The 19890-nt window shown below is 40.5% G+C and overlaps 2 protein-coding genes and 1 pseudogene across 4 annotated transcripts in view; 2 read left to right on the top strand and 1 right to left on the bottom strand.

Annotated features, from left to right (window-relative positions):
* Positions 1-1293: 1293 nt before the first annotated feature.
* Positions 1294-5733, bottom strand: LOC140617137 (tubulin alpha-1A chain). Of its 3 annotated transcripts, XM_072798041.1 has the most exons (5): positions 5542-5635; positions 4186-4216; positions 3221-3443; positions 2932-3080; positions 1294-2488 (listed from the first exon to the last, which is right to left on the bottom strand). In XM_072798041.1, the coding sequence occupies exons 3-5, from the start codon at positions 3339-3341 to the stop codon at positions 1508-1510; spliced, it is 1251 nt and encodes a 416-aa protein (XP_072654142.1). In that variant the 5' UTR covers positions 3342-3443; positions 4186-4216; positions 5542-5635; the 3' UTR covers positions 1294-1507. The 3 variants fall into 3 exon arrangements, with proteins under 3 accessions (XP_072654142.1, XP_072654141.1, XP_072654140.1); XM_072798040.1 differs by lacking the exon at positions 4186-4216 and having other exon boundaries at positions 5542-5733; XM_072798039.1 differs by lacking the exon at positions 5542-5635 and having other exon boundaries at positions 4156-4191.
* TUBA1C (tubulin alpha 1c) overlaps positions 4934-19890 on the top strand; it is a 74646-nt gene continuing 59689 nt past the window's right edge. Inside the window, exon 1 of the mRNA XM_072798044.1 lies at positions 4934-5789. The gene's annotated coding sequence lies outside the window, so the exon portion shown is untranslated. The remainder of the gene's footprint in view (positions 5790-19890) is intronic.
* On the top strand, positions 12672-12762 carry LOC140617780 (U6 spliceosomal RNA; annotated as a pseudogene).

Here is a 19890-nt window from a genome sequence, read left to right as displayed (position 1 = left end):
TCTTTTATCCTACGCTTTACTCATTCAACCAATAATCATTATACATACATCTACCATATTCCTTATATTTTGCCAGTTGCTGAGAATGTACGTTAAAAACTTATATTTGATCTAGTTTCCGCATTGTTTTTTACTCCCCCATGCCCCCGCAAATCTATTTGCATTGGCTTCTAGTTAAAACTGCTGAGCAGTATTGGATTGGCTTAAATAAAAAAAAACAAAACTAGTTGATCTTGGCTTATTTCTTATTTTTCATTGTTTCCATTAACTTAAACTCAGATTCCAGTAACTATAATAGTATCACACCCCTTTGTTGGCAGTGTCAAAGGAAAAGTAGATTAAATAGGCTATAAGTACCAAAAAAAAAAAAAAAAACTTCACCACAACTGGATATTATCCTAGAAGATAGTGTGATAGCACAAGAAAGTTTGCTATCCTTGGGTCCTTAACCTTTTGGTCAGTTGGACTGGCAGCTGAACTATGTTGTTGAAGAAACCATTGGCCTAGAACTGTTCCTCTCACTATGTTGGTGCTGATGCCAACAACTGCACTATTAGTTTTGTTCTTTGAAGTTATTGGCCCATATTAAAATAATATATTTGGAGAGTTAAAATTCAGGTATATAACACATTTGAATGAGTAAATTTATCAGGGTTTCTATTATGACATTTAACTGAAAATAATTTGGAAAGTAAAGAACTAGGGAGCAATTGCTTGAAGAGCAGACTTCGAGAACCCAGGGTAGAGGAAACATTATAGCACTAGACACATGCCAAGATGAGAATGCATAAAAATATGCTTAAGACCTGATAAATGCGTTTGGAATATTCACCGTTTTTAAAACTATTTTATTTATTTATTCATGAAACACAGAGATGTAGGCAGAGGGAGAAGCAGACTCCATTCAGGGAACCCGATGTGGGACTCGATCCCAGTACTCCAAGACCATGCTCTGAGCTGAAGGCAAATGCGCTTAACCGCTGAGCCACCCAGGTGTCCTGTGTATTCACCGTTTTGTTAGTCATGAGACTAACAAAGCAACCAGACCTTTGTGTATTAGTGGATATCAATTCTAAAAAGTATTAGCATATAATGGAGTTAAAATTTAAGAAGAGCATGGATGTTATCTAGTGGTAATTTGTCGCTATTTTGTATTTTATGATTAAGTTTTATAATATAGTAAATTTTAAAATAAGTCGTAGTACATGTATAAGATAGAGTGAACGGTTATTCTTTTTTCTCAGAACTAAGTACATGAATTTCAGACACCCAAATAGAAAACACAAAACTAAATTCATTTAAGACAGGGAATACTTTATTCAAACCCATCAGAGAAATGGACAGCTTGAGTCTGTAACAAAGCGTCGTGTTTTAAAGCATAGGTCAGTAATTATATATGAGAGTATACACTGCTACATACAAATTAACTGATCAGAGCACAACTTTTCAATGTTCAAAACAGAATAAGCTTCCCTGTAAAAGCAGCACCTTTGTGACATTTTTAACTTTAGTATTCCTCTCCTTCTTCTTCACCCTCTCCTTCAACAGAATCCACACCAACCTCCTCATAATCCTTCTCCAGGGCAGCCATGTCCTCACGGGCCTCAGAAAACTCTCCTTCCTCCATGCCCTCACCCACATACCAGTGAACAAAGGCACGCTTGGCATACATCAGGTCAAACTTGTGGTCCAGGCGAGCCCAGGCCTCAGCAATGGCTGTGGTGTTGCTCAGCATGCACACAGCTCGCTGTACTTTGGCCAGGTCTCCACCGGGTACCACAGTGGGAGGCTGGTAGTTAATGCCCACTTTGAAGCCAGTGGGGCACCAGTCCACAAACTGGATGGTACGCTTGGTCTTGATGGTGGCAATGGCAGCATTGACATCTTTGGGAACCACATCACCACGGTACAACAGGCAGCAAGCCATGTATTTACCATGGCGAGGGTCACATTTCACCATCTGGTTGGCTGGCTCAAAGCATGCATTGGTGATCTCTGCTACAGAAAGCTGTTCATGGTAGGCTTTCTCAGCAGAGATGACAGGGGCATATGTGGCCAGAGGGAAGTGGATGCGGGGATAGGGCACCAGGTTGGTCTGGAACTCCGTCAGATCCACATTCAGGGCTCCATCAAATCTGAGGGAAGCAGTGATGGAGGACACAATTTGACCTATCAACCTGTTTAGATTAGTGTAGGTTGGGCGCTCAATATCGAGGTTTCTACGACAGATGTCATAGATGGCCTCATTGTCTACCATGAAGGCACAATCAGAGTGCTCCAGGGTGGTGTGGGTGGTGAGGATGGAGTTGTAGGGCTCTACTACAGCTGTGGACACCTGGGGGGCAGGGTAGATGGAGAACTCTAGCTTGGACTTCTTGCCATAATCGACAGAGAGACGTTCCATCAGCAGGGAGGTGAACCCAGAACCGGTTCCCCCTCCAAAGCTGTGGAAAACCAAGAAGCCCTGAAGACCCGTGCACTGGTCAGCCTGTTAGAAAAAAGGAATAGAGAAAACCTATTACTGCTCTTTGCTATATCATCATAAGTACACAGATTTCCACTTTTCATACAACTCCAACAATATAGATCTTATTTTGACAAGAAATGTTTTTAATTTTTTTATTTATTTTTATTTTTATTTTTTAAGAAATGCTTTTATTTTTTTTTTAAGAAATGCTTTTAAATACATGTAGACCTTCCTAGACTTCCTAAGCATCTTAATTAAAAATATCTGCATTAACATTTATAAAACAATACCCAAGTAGTTCATGTTTCAATTGAATTAAAAAAAAAACTGTAAAGGAGTAGTTCACCTCACTCTATTACATTTCAATTTTGCATTTGAAATGAAAAACAAAACAAAACAAAACATCGTATCTCAAATGTCTTCCTTCAGATCCTTATTTACTTTATTCTTGAGAATAAACATACCAGTTTCCGAATTCGGTCCAAGACAAGGTCAATGATCTCCTTGCCAATGGTGTAGTGCCCTCGGGCATAGTTATTGGCAGCATCTTCCTTGCCTGTGATGAGCTGCTCAGGGTGGAAGAGCTGGCGGTAGGTGCCAGTGCGAACTTCATCTGGAAAAGGAAAACAAGGTGGCCACCCATCACTAACAACCTGCATGACCCTGCTCAGCCCCAGGCTGTCAGTGGAGCCTCAGACAGACCTCCTGTCCCAGTGCCCCGGGAGCTCACTTGGGTTACTGAGGCCAACTCACCAATGACTGTGGGCTCCAGGTCTACAAACACTGCCCTGGGCACATGCTTGCCAGCGCCCGTCTCACTGAAGAAGGTGTTGAAGGAGTCATCTCCTCCCCCAATGGTCTTGTCACTTGGCATCTGGCCATCGGGCTGAATGCCGTGTTCCAGGCAATAGAGCTCCCAGCAGGCATTGCCGATCTGGACACCTGCCTGGCCAACGTGGATCGAGATACACTCACGCTATGGGAAGGAAAAGAGGAAAATTGTAAATTAGGTTGTGGTAGCATTTTGAATTTTTAGTTAATTTTTGAAAATATTTCTAATAATATACAGGTATTCTTCAGGTTTAGTTGAGATTATCCCTAATTCAATAGAAATGATTAAGGAAAGCACCTGCTACAAATGCTGCAGATGGGTGTGGTCTGAATAATAATGTTGCACTGTTTCGCACATGTGCAAGCCCATTGTTTCCAGTCATGCTTAAATATAATTTTTTTATTTAAAAATATTTAAAGCACGGATTTTGTAAAATGAAGCAAATTAAATTTAATCATTAATTAGTTGGAATCAATATTACTATTCTTGCCCCTTTAAATAAGAGTTTCTTCTACATATGACTTGGTATTTTAACATGGACATCTGTGCTGCAGCTGAAGCTAGATGCCACACCCCTTTGCAGTGTATCTGCAGAATCCATTAGTACTAGGGGATTGGAAGCTAACAAGGTCTGCCTCCTGCACTGCTGCATTGCTGCATTTGCTGTGCCTGGTACTAGCCTATTCTGTCTGCTACATTATTTAACAGAGTAAGTTCTATTTCCAGAAACTGCCTACATGATCTCATTGTGCTATTAGCCAGTTTTCCTTCTGTGACCCGGGCTGGGACCATATGCCTAAACTGAAATGAATTAATGTAGATTCACTAGAACAAAAGACAGCTGAACAGAGAGTACATAGTTCTTTGTCTGCAGCATTTTCATTACTTAAAAAGATGTCCTTCCAGAATCTTCTCCACTGCAAAATAAAAAAAAAAACCCTGAAAAATTATTAGAATCTTTAAAACAATAGTTCCTAAATTAGAAAAGTATCAGAGGACCTACCTAAGAATAAAAGCTCAGTGCAAGGATAATGAAATATTTATTTAAAATAATAAAATAGTATTTTCATTCTGAGATTCTCTACTCACCACAGAATATTTCTACTCATCACGTTGAATAAGAGATTTTCTTCCCTATAGTCTTTATGGCTACAGCTTCCATTGTCTAGCCATTGTCTATTCACTGACATTTGGGCGGGGGTTGGGGGCGGGGGGTGGGGTGGGGAAGGGCGTTTCCCTGGGTCCTGGGCAGTAGGGTACCCTGGCTCTCAAAGTGAGCTTTTTCTCTTGCTGGACGTGCCGTGCGGCTAGCACACAGACAGACAGACACACACACACACACACACACACACACACACTCACTCCAGTCAGGGCGGGGTCGCCCCAGACCAGACTTTAAAGGGCTTGTGAAGAGAACTGTGATTTTGCATCTCAAGAAAGAAAGATTTCATCTACGTTTTAACAGTGAATGAAAAACCTTTTAACGCCTACAGTTCCACAACGATGAAAGGCTTTTAATAAAAGTCTCCGACAGAGGAGGCTTAGAGAGGACGAGCGAACCCCGCCCCGCGGCTCCAAGGCCGGAGAAGCCAGAAACAAACAACTCCGCCCCTGCGCCGCCCCGACGCCGGCTGCCCGGGGTTCCAGCAGAAACTAGCCATTTTCCCCCGTGCAGACGCGGGTATCTCCCTAGAACGCCACCGACCCCGGAGCGATCTTCTTCCTCTAGCCCGGGGCTGCGCTTTGTCCCGCTCCTCTCCCCCTCCCCCTGCCCAACTGCACCCGCCGCGCCCGGGGCTGGGGGACCTCTTCTCGCCCTCCCCCTGGGACCAGCGCCAGGAAGAAAAGCCTGTCCGAGCCACACATACACCGGGGCCGCCTTTCCCTGCCCCAGATCCTGTCGTCACCGACAGACGGGCTGCTCGCGGCTCGGAAGGGCTCAGATAACAAGGACTCGCTCGGCGCCGCCTTTGTTCTTCCCCACGGTTCTGCTGCGCCCCGGGCGCAGTCCTGGCTGCGCTCCCGCACCCGCACCCGCACCCGCACCCCGCGCTGCGGCGGCGGCCGGGCTCGAGGATTTGGGGCAGCGAAGCTACACCTCGCAAACAAAGCATAAAGGCTGACCCTTACCCAAAGAAGCTGTAAAGGAAAGAAGGAAAGAGGGCTTCAGGTTTTCCCAGCAGATCTTGGGGGACTGACCCCACCCAAGGGCCACAAAGAGCCAGAGAAGGAAGATTCTTACCATGGTTGCTGCTTGGCGGCTGCCGGGCGGATGGCGGAGAAGAGGAGAGGTTGTTGCTTCTTACAGCGCGACTCTTAGGCGGTCGATGTAAGAGAACCTGCGGCACATGGGCGGATGCGGCTCCCTATATACAACTCGGTCACCATGGGGATGGGCTGGGGCCTTTTCCTGTTGGTCCAGACCCCCTCAATCTGCCCGGAGAAGTCACGACAGGAGAGTGGTGATTGGTGCAAGCAACATGGGATGAGGTAATCTCTCCCCCACCCCTTTTTCCCTAGCATCCATAGACTGTTTGCATCCTCCAGACAAAGAGACTGTGCAAAAACAGTCAGCCGAGCATCCATGATGGGGTGGGGTTGGGGGGCGGGTGGAGAAAAGAAGAAAGAAAACTTGAATTGGATGATTTTGCTATTGCTTAAACCTCACACTTACAGTTAAAATCACCAGTGTAGGTTTTTTTTTTTTTCTCCAACACTTAGATCGCAGAATTTGTGTTCACATGAAATATTTGATGGAAAATTACTCCCAGCTCCTCTCTCAAAATATACTAAGTTCTACCACATTCGGTGAGGCTTCAACGTCTCTAATTGCTTTATAGATAAAGTAGGAGAAAAGATGGGAATGATGCTTAAAAAGGCTTGGGTGCATGTGATTTTTTTTTTAATATAAAAAGAAGGTTCAGTAATAGAGCCATCCAAAATGGCTTTTGAGGTTCAAGTAATTTATCTTCAGACCTTCTTTTGCACCCCTCCCCCAAATAGCTAAACAAAAGGGAGGATGGAAGAAAACCATACTAAATATGGAAGCACACAAGTAGTTCTAACACGGTGATAATTAAGATCTAAGAAACCTACTGTAGTTAAATAGTCTACTAGAAATACTCTTTTACCAGAAGTCTGTGTGATTACTATATTTTATGTAGTGTATTATTCCTTAAGATGAATCATCTTTCCTGATAACAGAATTGAGAAAATACAAGGAGTTCAGAAACTAGTTCTAGTACCTGTGCATGCAGTTATTCTCGGCATTGTTCTCCCCGCCCCCCGCCCTTTTTCTGGAAAGGAAGAGAATAACTAAGACATCAAATTTAAAAGGAGAGCTGTATAATGTAAGAAAGAAGACATTTTATAATTTTGTCTCCATCCACAGACAAGTTTGTCAGCTCGATAACTGCATTTCTTTTTTTATGTAGTTCTTGTGTGAATTCAGTAAATCTTCTCAGAGATTGGACTTCTAACTGTGGGAATTGTAGACAGCCTCACACCGTTGCTATTCAACTAGAGACTGTGGTGGTTGCTCAATTGCCTCTTGGGACAAAAAGGCTTTGCTTTCAGCCCTAGGAAATGGATTGCAGTAACATTCTTTTGCTATTTAGAAAGGCTCTATTATCAACAAAGATGGGCTCTGCAGAATAAGACTCTGGACTGATTACCACCTGACGTTGCTAATGGAATTTCGGAGGTAAAGAAGTTCGTTATGACCACCGAAGCTGAAAATTATATTTTGGCAGATGATTTTTATGTTCAGTTTTCAGCAACAGATTTTCAGGGTCTGCAGCACCATTTACAGTGCTCTGCAGAGCCCATTCATTCCTGCTGGGCTGGCAGGCAGAGCAGGCGTGGGAGGGAGGGACTTGAAACAGCTGCTGCAGGTTGTGGTGTGACAATGGCTGCCGTGGATTTTTCTAGTCTGCTATCCATAGCTGTGCTTTACTTGTTCAAATTTGCTGCAGTAGTCTCCCTAGAAAAAATAAAACCCGGCACACATATCATATTTATCTACTTCTTGCATATTTTATAGGAAAGATAATCTTCAACATCATCTTATCTCCATCCTTTTAGCAAATAAATATATTTCAGTAAAAAGACAGGAGAATTAAGGACAACTCAAATATTTCCTCACCTAGAAGTACATTTAATTAAAATAAGAATTAAATGGCATTGGGGAGTATAAGGATTTATAAGTAGCTCATTGAAAATACTTCTTATAAAATTGTAATAAGTCAAATAAATGAAACACTACTGGACCATGGTAAAGTGTACAAATCTTTCCTTATGGAATGAGAGGCAGTCTTGAATTTTATTTTCTTTACAATATAAAAGAAATATGTCATTTCCCCAATAGTCTCAGTTCTTTATGCAGTTACAGAGGATTAAATAAAAGAGAGGCGTGTTCATGCAATTGATTCTTTGTAATTCTATCTCAGAGCTATTCTGTTCCTTATGCAAATGAGGATTTTTCTTCTCCTCTTGAGCATAAGTAACAATAAGATCTAGGTCAGAAATAGATTATTTGAGCACTGATAATCTTAAAAGTATAAATGGGAGAGCAGGGGGGAAATAACTAATCTATTCTTTTTTCCCTCATTATCTGACTTACTAGCATGTGGACTATTAAAATTTTTTTTTTCTAGTTCACCTCTTATTTTTTCCTACCAATCTCTTTAGCTTACATAAATATATATCTCTAAGTATTCTACTAATAATTCATTCGTGTCCACTGTAAGATTAGCATAAAACATCCTTTCTTTTATAATATTTGTAGAATTTAAATTATTTATTTGTGTATCTACACCCCTTCTCCATTAAAATGTGAATCCTAGTCCCTGGCAAAGTGCCAAGCATACACTAGACATTATATATATGTTTGTTGATTTAAATGAACGGTTTCTCTCTGTGCATATTTTCACTAACTACTCTAACGCCTAGTAATTTAAGGGCATTTAACCAGTATTTTGTTTTTTTTAAAAAAAGATTTTATTTATTTATTCATGAGAGACACAGAGAGAGGCAGACACAGGCAGAGGGAGAAGCAGGCTCCATGCAGGGAGCCTGATGTGGGCTGAATCCCGGGACCCCAGGATCATGCCCAGGGCAGAAAGCAGGCTGCTAAACCACTGAGCCACCCAGGGATCCCCAGTATTTTGCCTTTTTTATTCAAAAAGCATTTACTGAGTGTCTACAGTGAGCTCTTGACCATCCTGGATAATGTGAGTAATTCAGAGGTAGTAGCGTGATCTCTTTTCTCTAGAGTCTTTCAATCTAATTGAAGAAGTAAAACAAGCACATGTATATAGGAGAACAGCATGTGTTTGTGTGTATAGGGAGAGGAGCTTTGTAGAATCCATTGCATGTATTATAACTTACGTAGGAAACAAAAAAGTTGTATAACACTTTTTTTCTTCTTAATTCTTCATCTCCTATTTATCCCTAAATCCATTCAATCTGGATTCTGCTCTTACCACTCCTTCGAACCAAATGCCCTCCATTGTTGTTGTAAATCCACTGGATACTTTTCAGTTCTTGTTGACCTGTGATTAGCTTTGTCACAGTTGATATCTCTTTCTTGGGACACTTTCTTCCCTTGTCCTCAGAAACTCTACATTTTCTGGGTTTCCCCCTTACATTTTTTTGTTTCTTCTCTGTCACTGCTGGTTCCTCCTCCTCTCCCAATTTTTAAATGTTGGCATTTCTCAAGGTTCAGTCCTAGATTCTTTCCTCATTTTATTCCATATGATCTTAGTCACTCCTAGTAGATGGTAAGTGCATTCGTTCCCAAGGCTTCAAATCCTTTTTATATGCCCATCAATTATTAACAACTCCTTTTAGTTCCAGATTGTGTAGTAAACTTCCTGTCTCTGGCAGTTTCCCACAGGTATCCCAAATTGAACTAGTTATCTTCTCATAAATATGCACCTCTTACAAGGTTCTCTTGCTCAGCAAATGGAGTAGCACACATTTGGTTTCTCAAATCAGAAATGAGAATTACTTTTGATATCTTCCTCTCCTTTTCTAACCACCATAAAATCAGTCTCTGAGTCCTGTCAGGTCTACCTCCTGAATCTCAAATCTTGTTCTTTTCTATCTCAACTGCCTCCATTCTAGTAAGTACATCATCTTTTACCTGGATGTCAGTGCCCTCCTAGATTTTCTATACATTTACTCTTTCTTACCCTTATTCATTTCAGTCTTCACACAGCCAAAGTGATCTTATGATACATCTCACAGGGGCACTTAGGTGGCTCAGTGGTTAAGCGTCTGCCTTCGGCTCAGGGTCCTGATCCTAGGGTCCTGGGCCAAGTCCTGCATCAGGCTCCCCTTGGGGACCCTGCTTCTCCCTCTGCCTATGTCTCTGCCTCTCCCTTTGTGTCTCTCATGAATAAATAAAATCTTAAAAAAAATACATCTCACAGATCATGTCACTCCACTGCTTAAAGCAGATCAATGGCTGCCTGTTAGTTTTAAGATGAAGATCTCAAATCCTTAATATGGCTGCTTTAATTCCATAACGGAAGTAAGTCGTATACTTAAAAATCTGTAAAAAGATATATTGATTTAAAATTGTGTTAAAATTCAGGTCATTTCCTGAGAGTTGATTTTGATAGGGAGGAGGGAAGCAAAGGGGTTATAAAAGCTAGTCACTTTATAATTACTTGTTATGCTATAAAATTATGTTTTATTCATTTTTGTATTTATTCAATTCTTATAATAAAAAATTTAACAGGGATCCCTGGGTGGCGCAGCAGTTTGGCACCTGCCTTTGGCCCCGGGCGCGATTCTGGAGACCCGGGATCGAATCCCACATCGGGCTCCTGGTGCATGGAGCCTGCTTCTCCCTCTGCCTGTGTCTCTGCCTCTCTCTCTCTCTCTCTGTGTGACTATCATAAAAAAAAAAAAAAAAGAAAAAAATTAACAATATAAACCCATGAGTTCATAAAGATACCCCACAAAGGAAAATAAAAATAGAAAAAAAATGAATTAAAATAATAATCTGGGCAGCCCGGGTGGCTCAGCAGTTTAGCACCACCTTCAGCCCAGGGCGTGATCATGGAGACCCAGGATCAAGTCCCACGTTGGGCTCCCGCATGAAGCCTGCTTCTCCCTCTGCCTGTGTCTCTGTCTCTCTGTCTCTCTATGTCTCTCATGAATAAATAAATAAAATCTTAAAAAAAATAATCATCTGATACCATTGTACCACTGGAAATAACTATGGCACCAACTCCATACTCTACACATTGGCAATCTAATAAAGATTTGAGGGATGCCTGAATGGCTCAGTCAGTTAAATGGCTCAGTCAGTTAAGAGTCAGACTCTTGATTTTGACTCAGATTATGACTTCAGCATCATGAGATCGAGCCCTTGAGTAGGGCTCCATGCTGGGAGTGGAGACTGCCTAAGATTTTCTCTTTCCCTTCAGGAAAGAAAAAAGGGAAAAACAATAGATAAAGATTGTGACAAGACTCTTGATAATTGTTAAATTTTAATGATATGTATGTGGAGTTCATTATACTCTTCTCTATTTTTGTGTATGTTTGAAAATTTCTTAATAAAATAAGTACTAAAAGGAGGAAATCGTGGTTGCTGAAGACAAATTTTATCCTGCTACCTTGAATAAGTGCATTTCAAGAGAAGGAAATTTCAAGAGAAGGAAAAGGTCCTTTTATTAAGACTTATGGCTTATCATGGAAGCCTTCACTCCGAAAGGCAGCTTATAACCAAATGGGACAGGAGTAGAGTACTTTGAACAGGGAGCATAATATTAACAAAGACATAGTATGATGATGATCTGGTGCCTGTACAAGGGAGAGCAAATATGTTGTCTCAATTTGGGCATGCAAATGAGTTGTGGGTGGTGTGTTATATGTGGGATGGGGAGCTAGTTAATGAAGCATTTTGAACTCTGATCTGAAGAACGAGTTTGGGCTTGAGTCTATAGGCAGTGTGAAGCTTTTGTATTCTAAAAAAGAGTAGACAACATTTTAATAAAATTAACACTAATTTTTATAAAATATTTATTTATTTGACACAGAGAGAGAGCACAAGAAGAGGGGAGCAACAGGCAGAGAGAGAGGGAGAAGCAGGCTCCTTGCCAAGCAGGGAGCCCAATGTGGGGCTCCATCCCAGGACCCTGGGGTCATGACCTGAGCCAAAGGCAGATGCTTAACCGGCTGAGCCACCCAGTCCCCCCCTATAAAATCAATTTATAAAATTAATCTGACAGCTAAGTGGAGTAGGAAAAGAGACTGGAGATAATGGCACCAATAAGGAAGTGATCGCAATAATCTAAACAGAAGTTCTCAGACTTCATAATTTGTGGAGATGGTTAGAAAGGGATAACAGAAGGGACTATCCAAAGGAAGAATCTCAGTGGTGACTGGCTGAACATGAAGCAAAAAGGAGAGAGTAGAAATTAACCCTTAAAGTTTTGAACTTGGTGGGGGTGCCTGGGTAGCTCAGTTGGTTAAGCATCTGCTTATGCATCTCCACCTCTCTATTCCTTACCTTTGTCAGATTCTCCAAGTATAACCCAGAATTTTAAGTTATGCTGCTGAATGGGAAACACCATTGATGTGCATGTTGTTATGTTCAGCACATGAAAAGCCTTTCTGTCTTTTTTCTTCTTTATTTTGAGAACTTTTTGTTGAAGGATATCATACACACATAAATGTTTACCAATCATAAATGTACAATTTGATGAATTTTTGCAAACTTAACATTATTACTAGTGTAACTAGCATGCAGATGAAGAAACAGAACATTATCACTATCTGAGAAGCCTCCTCCTGGTACCTCTACCCACTCACAATCTGCTGTAGAAAGTAATACCCAATGGGGTGCCTGGGTGGCTCATTTGGTAAAGTGGCTGAGTCTTGATTTCCACTCAGGTCATGATATCAGGGTCCTGGGATAGAGCCCTATGTTTGGCTCCACTGCTGTGAGAAGTCTGCTTGAGATTTTCTATCCCTCTCTCCCTGCCCCTCCCTCCACTCACGACCCACTGTCTCTCAAATAAATAAATAAATCTTTTTTAAAAAGGTGATACTCAGGGATCCCTGGGTGGCACAGCGGTTTGGCACCTGCCTTTGGCCTAGGGCGCAATCTTGGAGACCCGGGATCGAGTCCCACGTCGGGCTCCCGGTGCATGGAGCCTGCTTCTCCCTCTGCCTATGTCTCTGCCTCTCTCTCTCTCTCTCTCTCTCTGTGTGACTATCATAAATAAAATTTTTTTTAAAAAAGGTGATACTCAGTGATTTATAGCACAATAGATTTGTTTTGCCTGTTTTTGAACTTTATAAAAATGTAATGGATTCTTTTATATATGGCTTATTTCACTTACTATTATGTTTGTGGTGCTTACTTCAGCAGCGCATATACTAAAATTGGAACAATACAGAGAACTTCGCAAGGATGACACACAAATATTATGTTTATGAAATTTAAGCATACCATTGAATGTAATTGTAAATTGTTTTCATTGCTGTATAGTCTTTTATTGTATGAATACGCCATAATTTATTTATCCATTTCCTAGTGTTAGAGGATATTTGCATTATTTCTAGTTTTTGGCTAATACCAATGACATTGCTATAAGCGTTCTTATACCTGTGTTTGGATGAATATACTTACAGACTTCTGCTATATATATTTCTGCTGCTATATACCTAGGAGTAGTAGAACTGTGGGGTAATAGGGCATGTATATGTTCAGCTTTAATAGAAAAACTGCAAATTTTCCCAAAGTTGTACACTCCCACTAGCAGTGCAGGAGAGTTCTGTTTCTCATCCTCCTTCATTGTAGCCATTTAGGAGAGTTCATAGTGTGATATCCATCACATTGTGACTATTGAGGTTGACACCTTTTCATGTGTTTATTGTCCATTTGAATATCCTCTTTGGTGAAATGGCTGTTCAAGGCTTTTTCATATTTTTTCATGGATTGGCTGTCATTATCTTAGTATTTGGTTGGAGTGCATTATATATTATGAATAAGAATCCTTTGTTGGATTTGAAGATTATAATATAAAAATTTTTTTTTCCATTCTGCAACTTGCCTTTTCATTCTCTTAATGTTGTGATTTGATGAATGGAAGTTCTTTTTTTTTTTTTTTTTTTTTTTTTTTTTTTTAAAGATTTTATTTATTTATGCATGATAGTCACAGAGAGAGAGAGAGAGAGAGGCAGAGACACAGGCAGAGGGAGAAGCAGGCTCCATGCACCGGGAGCCTGACGTGGGATTCGATCCCGGGTCTCCAGGATCGCGCCCTGGGCCAAAGGCAGGCGCCAAACCGCTGCGCCACCCAGGGATCCCGGAAGTTCTTGATTTTAAGTAGTTGTTTATCCATTTTTTCTTTATTGTTAACGTTTTTTAAAAGATTTTATTTTTCAGTGATCTCTGCATTCAACGTGAGGCTTGAACATACAACTCTGAGATAAAGAGTAGCAAGCTCTACCAACTAAGCCAGCCAATCACCCCTATTGTTATCATTTTTTTGGTTGCATTTAAGAAATCTTTGCCTATCGACAGGTCACGAATATATTCTTCTAAAGGATTTATTGCTTAAGCTTTTACTTTAGTTTCACAATACATATGGGAACTGATATTTGTGTGTGTGTTTGATGTGATGTAGAGATCAGATCTATTTTTCCCCCATATGGATATCCAACTGATCCAGCACTGTTTATTTATAAGACTATTTCCGCCCCCACAGGACTGCAGTGACATTTTCTTCATGATTTAAGGCACCATATGTATTTATGGGAAGCTTCCTCTCACTAGCTCATATATTTCAACTTTATTATTTTCTAAATTATTATAATCTTTTTTAACCCAAGTAATTAACTCATATGGATGATCAGCCCTATATGCTTCAAACATTTATTCATTTGTTTCTTCTTTTTGGAAACAAATATTGGTTGTCTACTAAGTTGCATGTATTGGACCAGGCATAGTGCAGTGTAATTAGATGTTTATTCAACTAAGATTTAATTAGATAAAATGCATTCTGGTAAGTCCCAAGAAAGAAGCAAGGCATGATCCTCTGCAAGGAGATACCTATTACCTATAACCTCTAGATCTTTGGAGGATGGTGTGGTATGGAGAATGCAGGAAGTCTTCCTGGAAGAGGCAATTCTTGAGGTTGTCTTGAAAAATAAATAGAAGTAGCAGGTACAAATGGAGAAAAGAGTGCACGTGCAAATACAAGACAACTGGATTAGTTTCAGAAACTAAAGTGGAAGTGGTTTGTTATGGTTTGTTACGTAAAGTGTAAGGAAAGGGGATTGGGGAGGCTGGAAGATTAGATGAAGAACTGATTGTGAGGGACTTTGTTTCAAACTCAATGATAGCCATTAAAGGAAATAGGAATAATGAACTTTGCATTTCAAAAAGATACTTCTGACTGCAGCTATGTGCAGAAAGAAAAGATAGAACAGTGTTGAGGATCAGGGGTTATAATGCAGGAAGACTGGTTAGAAAATTGCTGATTAGTAGATGGTAAGACAGACTCAAGGAAATAGAAAGAAGTAGACATATTTGGGAAATATGTGGAAGATTGAGTCTAGAGCTGGTGATGTCTAGGAATCAGGAGCAATGAGCAGTGAAGGATGGGGCAGCTGGCTCCAGAGTTAGGCAGAACTGGTTTCAATTCCCCTTTCTGTCACAATTTAGCAAGGTTGGAAAGACCTTCTGGCTTTAAAGAATGTATTGGAAGAGTTTGAGACTGAAAGCAAGGAGACTAAGTAGGAGGCTATTACAATCATCTAGGCTTTATGATAAAGGCTTGACTAAGACTAAAGCTACAGGGACAGAAGGAAAGAGATGGATTGAAAGGAGAGAAATGGATTGAGGAATATTTGGGAGGTAGATTTACCAGATTGAGAGCAGACTTAAAAACAGCAAAGGGGGGTGCCTGGCTGGCTCAGTAGGTAAAGCATGCAACTTAAAAAAAAAAAATGTATTTGTTTATTTATTCGTTTGTTTGTTTGAGAGACATGCCTGCACACAAGGGATGGAGGAGGAGCAGAAGAGAAGGGAGAGGGAGGGGGAAAGAACCTCCAGCAGACCTAACATTAAGTGGGGAGCCCCATGTGAGGCTTGATCCCTGGACCCTGTGATCATGACCAGAGCTGAAACCAAGATTAAGTTGCCTAACCAAGAGCCACCGAGGTGCCCCAAGTATGTGACATTTGATTTCAGGGTTGTGGGTTTGAGCCCCATGTTGGGTGTAGAAATTACTTAAAAATGAAATCTTAGCTATGGAGCAAAGGTATTTAAATGAGTTAGTTGAGTTGGATGAGGCTTATTTCAGGTTTGTTGCTAGAGAACAATAATAAAATTATTCTTTTTCAGAAAATTCTTAAAAATTCTTATTCTTCTTAAAAATAAGTTAAATATTTTTAAATATGTATATCTAATAGTATAGAAAATGGAATAAACACCATAGTGTATAGAAAACTGAATTTGACAACATATTAATGAATAAATGAACAAATGATTTCAAAAAAAATGAAATCTTAAAACAGAAAAGGATTAAAAAGAAAAAAAAAGAAGAAGTGTCAGAAAAAGAAAAAAATGAGGGGCACCTGGGTGGTTCAGTGGTTGAGCATCTGCCTTTGGCTCAGGTTGTGATCCTGGGGTCCGAGGATTGAGTCCTGGATCGGGCTCCCCATAGGGAGCCTGCTTCTCCCTCTGCCTATGTCTCTACCTCTGTGTGTGCGTGTGTGTGTCTCATGAATGAATAAATAAAATCTTAAAAAAAGAAGAAAAAAAGATAAAGAAGGACTGGCCAAAAGAGAGAGAAAAGCAGAAGATATTGATGTTACAGAAAGGAAGGGCAGTATCAAGTAGAGTGCTGAGTAATATCAAATACTGCAGAGGAGTTGTTAGTAAGGACAGAGGAATGTTCATTGGATTTAGCAACAAGGAAATAAGTATATAATAAGTAAGACTTGGCACAGAATACATAAAACATGTTTCTGGGCCCAGAGGAGTTCAAGGTCCAATCCAATGATTGAAACTGTTACTACAATACATTATGTCAAGTGCTATGAGAGAGAAGACAGTGCAGGAGCTGCCAACACAAAGAAATGTGTTACATTTCCCAACTTCTTCCCAGTTTAGTGTTCACTGTCTCACGCCACACCATTGCCTCTATATTCTTTGTGAAATGATCATGCCTATCTGTCTCACACTGCCCTTCCTCATGCACATTTGAGTGTAAAAGGATAAATTCAAGCAGTAGGTTTCTCTTAAATTCTCTAAAAAAACACATCTCAAACTCTAAATTTAAACAAGGAGACGGACAAGATTATGATGACGTGGTGAATTTGCAGTTGTCTTTATTTTTTTTTAAGATTTATTTATTTATTTTATGATAGACATAGAGAGAGAGAGAGGCAGAGACACAGGAGGAGGGAGAAGCAGGCTCCATGCCCAGAGCCCGATGCGGGACTCAATCCCAGGACTCCAGGATCCCGCCCTGGGCCAAAGGCAGGTGCCAAACCGCTGAGCCACCCAGGGATCCCCAAGTTGTCTTTACTTTAGGGCTCAGTACTGATCAAAGTATTGAGTGATTTGGTTCTCACTATGTATGACCTTTAAAGACTATCTGCTGTATTCACTTTGGCCAAATTCTATTAACAGTTTAGGTAAGAATATGACCCACCTCTGAATTCAGAATTTTATTGAAGGCTTAACATCATCTTTCTCAAACTCTGGTCAACACACTGGAGTATTACTAAATAATGTTTTTTTTTTTTTTTTTTTCTGGATAACAATGGTAAGAATTATCAGTGATTCTGGTAACTGAGTTTCATCTATTTTGGGAAGGACGGGATCCCTGGGTGGCGCAGCGGTTTGGCGCCTGCCTTTGGCCCAGGGCGCGATCCTGGAGACCCGGGATTGAATCCCACGTCGGGCTCCCGGTGCATGGAGCCTGCTTCTCCCTCTGCCTGTGTCTCTGCCTCTCTCTCTCTCTCTGTGACTATCATAAATAAATAAAAATTAAAAAAAAAAAGTTTATTTTGGGAAGGACTTTTGTGTGTATAGCAGAGAGAAATATTAATAATTTTTTTTAAAACTAGGAATTTTTAAAAAATTTTTATTTATTTATGATAGTCACACAGAGAGAGAGAGAGAGAGAGGCAGAGACATAGGCAGAGGGAGAGGGAGAAGCAGGCTCCATGCACTAGGAGCCCGACGTGGGACTCGATCCCGGGTCTCCAGGATCACGCCCTGGGCCAAAGGCAGGCGCCAAACCGCTGCACCACCCAGGGATCCCCTATTAATAAATTTCTATTCCAGAAGTAAGACTTACGATATAACACAAACACCTGTACTCTGTAACATTAGAAACCTATCTCTGGTATTGTGATACAAGGCTTTGAGGTTAGTCATTGATGTTCAGTCACTTACAGAACCACTCTTTTGAACAACATATTTATGTCCTGAGATGCATATTTTAATTTGTAATTTTGCTCTGACATGTTGGGAAGGTGGTTCGCCTAAGCGTATTGATGAAATCTGACTTTTGGAAAAAGGGTACAAAATCTGAAGAGGCTCAAAGGCATCCTGGGAAGAGAAGAAAGATAAAGAATTGGAGAAGACAGTAGATAATCTCTGTTTTCCATAAAATGCAATTTATAATATGATTGCACTTCATTAACTCAAATTACACACACTCACAAGAATGCACATTGAACTGTTTTGCTTCCGTCTTTCCCCTCCTTCCCCTTAAAGCAGATGGAAATTAGGTGGCAGACTGGGAAGGTTGCCATGGTGCACTGGCTACAGGGATTTGATATTAGTCAAAGGAAGCTCCTGAGTCCCCTCCCCCAACCATCCAAATGTGCGCTTCTCTCTTTTCTTTCAAATTCTTGTCTATAATTCATATTATAGATAAATCAGGGTGAGATTGATGTACTAGTGGACAACAGAATAGATGCATTGATGTTGTAAGAAGTAAAATACTCAGGAATTATAACTGGTCCATTTTTATGTAGCACTAGCCACACAAAAAGTTAGAATTCATTTTTAAAATGTCTTATACAGGGAAGCCTGGGTGGCTCAGTGGTTGAGCATCTGCCTTTGGCTCAGATTGTGATCCCGGGGTCCTGGGACTAATTTTCTAAAGCTTGACCAATTTTATTAGTCCAAAAGGGGCTAGTTCAAGGGGAAGTGGGGCGGAATATTTAGGACTTGGTCTTTGAAGCTTCTTCTTTAAGTATTGCATATATAAATTTAAGAGCCAAAATAGTAGAAGATAACCCTTTTGTAACATACTAGAATCATCCTCTATACTAGTGTTTCCTAAGTGTGCCGAAGTAACTAGGATGCTAGTTAAAAATACTGATTTTCTCTCTCTTTTTCTGTGTGTCTCTCATGAATAAATAACCAAAATCTTTAAAAAGGGGGGGGCACCCTGGGTGGTTCAGCGGTTTGGTGTCACCTTCAGCCCAGGGCGTGATCCTGGAGACCCCAGATCGAGTCCCACATCAGGCTCCCTGCATGGAGCCTGCTTCTCCCTCTGCCTGTGTCTCTGCCTCTCTCTCTTTCTGTGTGTCTCTCATGAATAAATAAATAAAATCTTTTTTTTAATAAAATCTTTTAAAAAAAATACTGATTCTCTGGGATACCTGGTCAAGCATCTGCCTTCAGCTCACATCATGATTCCAGGGTCCTGAGATCGAGTCCCCCATCAGGCTCCCCACAGGAAGCCTGCTTCTCCCACTGCCTGTGTCTCTGCCTCTCTCTGTATCTCTTATGAATAAATAAATAAATCTTAAAAAAAAATTACTGATTTTCAGTTCCTGTACCAGAGTCTGATTTAGTAGGTCTAATTCAGTGAATAGTATTCTCTTAGAATTTGTATTTACCATTTTGTAGCTAAACAGTTTAATGGTTTTGGGTGGTATGATTCAGTTATTTCTGAATTCTGATAACCACTGGATAAGTTGACAGAGAATTACTCTCCAGATGGTTTTAATCTTGAAAGGCACAGCTCCCAAATGACACCCAGCCTAAAAAGGTGTTTTGGGAAACATTTCTCAGTCTTCAATTAGATTTAAAAATCAATAATAGGGGCGCCTGGGTCGCTCAGTTGGTTAAGCAGCTGACTCTTGATTTCAGTTCAGGTCATGATCTCAGTGTCCTGGGACTGAGCCTGGTGTCAGGCTCTGCACTCAGCAGGGGTCTGCTTGAGGATTCTCTTGCCCTCTCACTCTGCCCCTCCCCGCTAAATAAGTAAATAAATCATTTAAAAAAATCTATTATGCACGTGCAGAAAAGAGGAAAGGCTGTGTTTTTCTTCATCTGTGCAGTCTAACATCATTTAGGAAACATTTCTTCATTCTGCTTAAACACTGATGTTGCATGTGTGAAAGAGAAAGGATTAGAAAAGGCTGTGTTTTTTTTTTCCTGTACCTGCTTGTAAGAAAAGTTATCTGTTATTTTAGTATACAGATTATAAGAGATATAGAGGTTTAATGAAGATAGCATGGCTTGAAATAAGTTCCCTCTGTGGTAAGGTTGTCTCTGGATTTAGTATATTTAATAAGCCCACTATTTTTTTTA

The sequence above is a fragment of the Canis lupus genome, chromosome 25 (assembly GCF_048164855.1).
Source record: "Canis lupus baileyi chromosome 25, mCanLup2.hap1, whole genome shotgun sequence".
NCBI lineage: Eukaryota > Metazoa > Chordata > Mammalia > Carnivora > Canidae > Canis > Canis lupus.
The sequence above is the reverse complement of the archived record's forward strand: the minus strand, read 5'-3'. Positions and strand labels throughout refer to the sequence as shown.